This window comes from Montipora foliosa, chromosome 10 (assembly GCF_036669935.1).
Source record: "Montipora foliosa isolate CH-2021 chromosome 10, ASM3666993v2, whole genome shotgun sequence".
NCBI classification, from domain to species: Eukaryota; Metazoa; Cnidaria; class Anthozoa; order Scleractinia; family Acroporidae; genus Montipora; species Montipora foliosa.
Genome location: NC_090878.1, coordinates 29,921,234 through 29,928,733, shown reverse-complemented (window position 1 = coordinate 29,928,733; position 7,500 = coordinate 29,921,234). Strand labels below are relative to the sequence as shown.

The 7,500-nt window shown below is 40.8% G+C and overlaps 1 protein-coding gene across 3 annotated transcripts in view; it reads left to right on the top strand.

Annotated features, from left to right (window-relative positions):
• LOC137973438 (transcription activator BRG1-like) overlaps positions 1–7,500 on the top strand; it is a 55,766-nt gene that overhangs the window by 34,426 nt on the left and 13,840 nt on the right. The window contains exons 23-26 of one of the 3 annotated variants that reach the window (XM_068820240.1): positions 1,676–1,863; positions 2,809–3,039; positions 4,437–4,508; positions 6,863–6,940. In XM_068820240.1, the coding sequence (XP_068676341.1) occupies positions 1,676–1,863; positions 2,809–3,039; positions 4,437–4,508; positions 6,863–6,940 (569 nt within the window). Of the gene's footprint in view, positions 1–1,675; positions 1,864–2,808; positions 3,040–4,436; positions 4,530–6,862; positions 6,941–7,500 lie in introns of all 3 variants that reach the window. The other 2 variants (XM_068820239.1, XM_068820242.1) reach the window with 2 other exon arrangements.

Genomic DNA, 7,500 nt, shown 5'->3' with positions numbered 1-7,500 from the left:
CGGTTTTCGTTAAAACAATAGTTTGCTGGAGGTGCTCAGTCTCGCGGGCTCAGAACACCTGGTTTGTCATTGTTTAAGATTTTTCCAGGTGCAAGCCAAGGGTACCAGATAATCTCTGAGCAATGATGCTTTGAAAATTCGAAATTTTACAAAAAATCTATGTTATCACTAGCGCCTTGGATGGCTAATAACTACTGACTCGTTATCGAAGCGAAAAGGCTTTAAATGGTTTCACAAGTTCTTTTACTCTTTGAAGTCAATTTGTAAATAGCACCTAAAACAATTTTTGAGCAAACTTGTGTGTTAATGAAAGAAAATGGAAACAATGACGTCAGCACCCCCTGTTCAGTGGTTCAACGGTGCGCATGTACCACAGGACCCTGCCCATGAGTTAAACGCAGGCCTCCCAACCTTTCTCCCCTTAAAGTGGCTTTGTCACACGATTGAAAAGGGACAAACGGATTGTATTGGGGTAAAGTTTAAAAACACTTGGTCCGACCTTTTTCAAGTTTGTGAAGTCCTCTGGATAAAAGGTCGTAAATGCTCAGTATTGTATCAGCATGTTTGTGTTATAACAATTTTATCACACAGATAAATGGTGTGGTAGCCCTTTTCTTTAAAGCACATTGCTAGAACCTGGCAAAAGTTTTTCATGCATGCCAGGCGTAAATAGTGTGCAATAGTAACCCTCAGTTTTTTAATTCACCTGTCGTTAAACTGTTGACTGGTGATTTAAAAAAAAACTGGAACAAACCCAAACCAGTCTTCTTTTGACTGGAATGTATGCTTTTGAATTTTATCTTGGGGATTTTCTTGCAGTAAGTTAATTATCACGACAGGAAAATTCAAATTCTGTAGACTTTGACTGTTCACAGTGTGGGATATCACCCACAGTCTGAAAAGCCAACACCTATTTGAACATCATAACAAAAATACTGCTCAGTACCGGTAGCTCAGTTTATTTTAGTGGGCACTGTATAGCGATATTCACTGTTTATAAACAGTTCTTTTGATATTTAAATTTTGCAAACCCACAGAACAAAATAACCTTTGTTTCGACAACCAATAGATCACTGGTTGGCACATTTATGACAATAAGTGACGTAACGGTGAGTATCGCTATAGGAGTAAGGGATGTGGACAGCAAAATTACAACTACCAAGTGTACAGCATGACCAACAGTGCCATAGGAAGGGAATGCTAAGTAGCGTCCATTTGAAAGCACGCTGTAGGACTTCATCCACAGACTTAAAAATTGAATCGCGTTGCACAGTTTAATTTTAAACAGGAGCACGGGAAAATACAGCCAAGTAGCTGTCATTCGAATGGGAGTAAACTTGAATGCTTAATACACTGAACCAGAGGGGTTATCAGGGACTGCTTACCTGGAGGGATGACGAACCCACACTGCTATGGTCCTAGGAGACGATATATTTTTCTTTCATTAGCATTAAAAGATGATGCTGTAGGAATTTGGTTAGGGTTAGATTTTCCTAGTGCTAAGCCAAATAGTCTCATGCATATAAGAAACATTCAGCGCCAAGATGATCTGACTGCTGAGATATTGACCTATGGTTTCCGGCTTTCTTTTTTATAAACACTGCTTGAGAGCTTAGGAGTGAAGTCGTGCCTGGTAACGTAAAAAGGTGGGGTTTTTTTTCCATTAATATCATAGGTTACCCTTACCTCCGTCTGGATGGTACAACTAAGAGCGAAGACAGAGGTCAGCTGCTGTCCCTTTTCAATGCCAAGGATTCGCCGTACTTTATCTTCTTGCTCAGCACGCGAGCGGGTGGCCTGGGTCTGAACTTACAAGCAGCCGACACAGTGGTCATATTTGACAGTGACTGGAATCCGCATCAGGTTGGTGAAAAGTTGGTCAGATAAACTTATAAAGTATCTTGGTTCAAGAAGCCTGAAAGTCGTTCAGCACTCCAGCTTTGGTTCATTAGTATTGTTCGCTGTCGCAAGTTTAGCCGGCTATTTCGGTCTGCGTTTAAAATCGCGAGTGAAGGAACAGGTGAATAGTTGTGGTTTCGTTTGATGAATCCAGTCGATCGTCATTCTTTAACATAACTTAAAAAGGAGTTTGGATACATCGTGACAATTAAACGACCTAATAGCAGAGACAAGGATGCGATTGTTGATGGAAAACATCAAGTTTGGCATATCATGATATCTGTGGTCCACACTGGTGGCTACGCAGTTATTCAAGTCAAGCATCAGAGGGATATAAACTTAAAGCTGAGTGTTTATTTTTAATTTTCTTAGAGCTGCTTTTTTCTCGGTATTGCAATTTTTGGCATATCTTTAGAAGCTCTGATAAGGTTACATGATGCTTGGAGGACCTATGATGCCTGGAGAACCTATGTCTAGAAACAGAAACGAAAGGAGAGCGAACCAGAGCGACAACGACAAACAGAATACCTGTAATAGCTCATACTTAGCGGAAGAACTTACTCCACAAATTCTTTCCTTGGGAATTTACCGTGAAATTCACTAGTTAGGCAATGAATTTTTCTTTAGAAGGAAGCAAAGAAAATGATTTAATTATTAAAACAGCAACCGGAAACATCAAAACGCGGAAAATTCGAAACCTTTTATTTTCACTAACCCTAAAGGCAGTAAGAATAAATAATTTTCTCTTCAGTCATTTTAAGACCTTGAGTATATATATTGGTCCGACCGGGGTTGCGAACCTGCGAAAAATTCGGATGCTCAACCAACTGCGCTTTCGGTCTTTAGGCGCTTTTCTACTATCACCAGAAGAATTTTCATTTTTACAATTTTTCGTCTTGCTTTTATCAGGATCTGCAAGCTCAGGACCGGGCTCATCGTATCGGTCAGAAGAATGAAGTGCGAGTTCTGAGACTGATGACTGTTAACAGTGTTGAGGAGAAGATCCTTGCTGCTGCCAGGTACAAGCTGAATGTGGATGAGAAGGTTATTCAAGCTGGCATGTTTAATCAGAACTCCACATCAAGTGAGAGGCGTGCTTTCTTGATGGCTCTTCTGGACACTGAGAATGATGATGATGAGGTAATTATTTCGTTTTGGGTACTTATTCATGATGATGATGATGATGATGATGATGATGATGATGATTTTCATCATTATTATCATTATCATCATCATCTTTTGAGATTTTCACACCGACAATATGTGTGGGGGTTTAATTTCAAGACCTGACAGTGTCGTCTAGCTACCCACCATTCTCGTCCCCCAGATCCCTCCATTTCTTGTGGTCACTGATCGGCGAAACGAAAGTCTCTGGTCACACCTACAAATTCAATTTTTTTCATTGGCTGATAAAAATTGTATGCACAGAACAAATTAAAATCACAAGCACTACTCATTACATTTTACTACCGGCCTGTATGGTAATATACTTAAACAATCTTGCGTCTTCGCAGCAGTGGCATACACGACAGCTTTCTGTTCTCTTTGCAACTCTAAATCACCAAACTCAAGCGCAATCAAAACCTTTTTCAGCGCTTCTTCAAAATGCTCCCCTGAGGAAGAATCCATTATACCAATGTCTTGTCTCCGCTACCTCACGATTATTCAGACTTGAAAGAAGTGCGCATGCGCTGCCGGATGTCCGAGATTTACGTACATCCGGTATTGACTGCGACCAGATCCTTTCGTTTCACCGACCACGTGACCAAAAGAAACGGAGGCCTCTAGGGGCAAGAATGGCTACCCACCGGATCGGCCACTGCCAGACATATGTGCGCGCAGGGAGCAGCTGAGAATTTGACAATTTCGCCCCACAACCCGTAGGGTAGGAACAAAATGTCAAGTGACCTTATACTTGCCCAATGTCATGGTTCCCTCTGCTTGTACAACCAGCCATTAAGGCAAGTTTATTTTCAAGGAAGAACCCACTTTGACGTTTTGATTTATCGCCTTCGATAGTTCTTGGACTGAAGCCCTAAGTTTTGGAAACAAAACATTACTTTTTGTTTTTAGTGGCGCGTTTTTATATTTGGACCAGCAGAACACACGGCCAATACCCCAAGGCAGGCTTCCCCTCTTTCTTCTAACATTGCAACACCTCCGTTCGTAAATAATTGTATCTGGTTTCTTTCCTCGCTTGCGAAGTGGCCAAGAGCGCACCATTGTCATTTCGTGAATGAGTAAGCAGTAAAAACGTATTAGTTGAATGTAATACAGTATAGTGCAGTGTGGTGTTTTGTGCAATATGTAATGTACTATATGTAATGCATGAGTAGAGTAAGAACGTAAATAATTAGTAAATAATTATTTTAAAAAATAATGAAAGTAAAAATAAAAGTAAAAATAAAAGGTGGAAGTAAGTTTTTCTCTTTCAATTCTATTTAAAGTGAGCCTCCACTCCAACAACAAATGCGACTCTCCTTTAAGTCAAAGGAAATACACTCTCCAGTCAAAATTGTTTAATTTTTTCTTCAAAGGAAGCGTTTGTATCAGAAACGAGACGCCAAGGTGGCGTTCAGGTGGGATGCACTGATCAAAGCAAGCAACAGGCATGGGCTGTAAATACTAATGTTAGTTGTTGTTGATATTACGGGGGCTGTATCGGCTCAAACCTCTTCTTTCATTTTATCTCTGGCCTTGAGGCGCAGAGCTGAAAATCGAGGGCGGTTTGTTTTTTCATTGTAGCCACAAATTGTAACCTTTCTTGTGATTGGCTACTTTCTGTCAACTCTGGAAGTGTGCAATTTGTCGAAAATAAAACGCCATATTTTATTGGGCACTGTTGTTTACTTTGACCAATAGAAGCGCACCATCTGTACATTACGTTATTCCCATGTCATGGTCTTTGGATTTTCTACGTGACATGCCTTTGCCCTTTCCTCTCGTTTTTTTTTTTCTCATTGTAGCTACAAATTACATTTTACGGATATTCTCTTGGCTTGTTTTTGGCTGAACTTTGGAATACAGGGCCACTTTTGAAACAAGTACTTTTTCGGCGGCTCGGTAGTCAACTGACGAGCCGCAGAATCGCCTAGCCACTCAAAGATAACACTTGAAAGCACCCGAGCGCCAACACACAGAACGCCGAGCCAAGCAAAACCACGAGGACATGCGCAGGCGCATACAAAATATGCAAAAGAGCCGCTGACCGCTAGAACTGCCAGAAGACGCCCCGGAAAAGCTCCGCATACAAATAATACACGCACACGCTAAAAAACGCTGCAGGCACACTCCCAAAATACTGATAAACCCTAACGCTAACGCCACGCAACGCAACGCCACGCCACGCCACGCCACGCCACGCCAGACAAACTGTGCAACTTGCTCCTGGTCGTTAACTAAGTTAAATTGCATTTAACCCTATCAAACATTGACTTTCACTGATGAGCCGCAGAGCCACTCAAAGGTACACCTTACTCGTTCTTTAAACAGTGAATTTCACTGACGAACACTCCAAGAGAAATTTCGTATCTCCGCGCAGCCATGTAATGTCCTCTATTTCCTTCCTTAAACATTGACTTTTACTGGCGAGCCGTGGAGCCACTGCAGCAATACTGCTTCAAAAATGGCCCTGTATTATTATAGTTGCCCTTGTTAGCTTTAGTATTGACAGCAGTAAGTAAACAACATATTTAAATGGTTAAGCAGAAGAAACGCACGCGTGTCACGCAATCAGGGAAAAATTGCGCCATCCAGGGCGGGCGCTTGATTTGAAAACAAGAGATTTGATTGGTCCTGACCAAACCCTACTGTTTATTAGCCAATCATAATCCAGAATTTCGATGTGTAACTTGCATTGGTATTACACTTTTTTGCACTGTTACACTTGAACTGCACTGCTCTCAGCCAATCAAAATCTAGTAATTTTTTCATGGTATTATAAGAGATTAAACAAAGCATTCTGAACATTTGCAACTGCTGTATGTTCACGATTTGAAGAAGGAGCATCGCAATAGCGACACAAATGGCCTGATTGTGGGTTTCTTTTCCTACAGAGTAAAACGCGGGAATTGTGATTTGCGATCAATTGCTTAAATCAGGATTTTCAAATGTTCTTACACAAGTGCGACCCAAGAATTTTTTCAATTTTTGTCACTTCCCTTCACGGTTCAAATTTTTGGGAATTTTGCTTCGGACCAAAATACGGGATACTTTCTTCTGCGAATTCAGTCTGAGAGACAGTAATTCGAAGAATGGAAGTAGTCTTTGTGAGCTTTTCAGATTACCTTTCGCGCGAAAACTGAGAAAAAGACACGTCATGCATGTCGTATAGCCGTCATGACAGTATCAAGCCAAGAGCTTCTTGACAAGTATGTGGCTAATTTCCGCATGTCACTACGACACACGAGCCATTTTTAAACGTGGTCTGCCTATGGCATCCCACGTTATAGATGAGTTCAGAATCGCTTGTTTTTGTTTTCATATGTCGTGGGTGCCGCTTGTGACGTGTTACTGTTGCCCTATTAATGTTATACAAAAACTTGTTTTGTCAGGACAATAGAGCAACCGTAACACGTCACATTTATTCCAAGTGCTCACGCCCAAGAAATGTGAAAGTAAAAACAAGCAATCAATTTTCCTGATACAAACACTTTTTATTGAAAAGGTTCGAACAAGTTTGTTTGCAAACATTAGTTCCGTGGGTTTAAGCTTATTCTGTAGTAAGAGAAAAGGTTCCTTTTTAAAGGTCTCTGTCGCACAAGGAAACCAATAGTAGTAGCAGTAGAACATTAGCTTTCATATATTTTTTTCGTTTCTAAAGCGATTGGGACAGGGTGGTGGCGTAGGAATTAAGTAAACATTAAAAATTCAGTGAAGCATGCATCGATTTGCTCTCAAAGCGCGCGCAAATTTGCCGGGAGTAGAAGCTCGATAGGTGATCCTTATTCTTTTGATGTTACAGGAGGAAAGTGAAGTTCCAGATGACGAAACTATCAATCAGATGATAGCGCGAACAGAGGACGAGTTTGAGCTTTTTCAGGTACAGAATAAACAATTAGTGAAAATTCTATATTCAAAGGTAATGTGGTCTTGTTGATCCTAACTTTGCCTTTGTGGTCTTCTTACTAGGCTGTAATGGGTATGTGGAAGAGATTCCGAACTAGTAATTGAAAGGGATATCTTTAATTTTAACCCTAGCCGTAACCCAATAGACCAATTCGGTTGAACTCAATTTAAATCTCTCACGGTTAAGAATCTTTGTGTTTTGCATTTGCTTGACAAATGTAGCATTCACATTTAAACGATCTGGAAATACAAGGAATTGAATTGGGTACAACATTGAGTTAGCCGGTCTGTCGACCTCATTGCCTGAAGAAGGCTACAGGCAGTATGAAGAAGAACAATAATATTTTGCTATTAAGGGTCAATTTAATATTGTACTTCGCCACGATGAACAACCAAAACCTTGTACTCTCGTTCGGAGGACTCAAATTCCCATTGTCATATAGTAGAATTTGATGCAGAGTCTCGGTGAAATCACAAGTGCTCTCGCTTCTCACCCTCCCTGCGCCAAAAGGGCTGGTTGTCTGGAGGCAACGT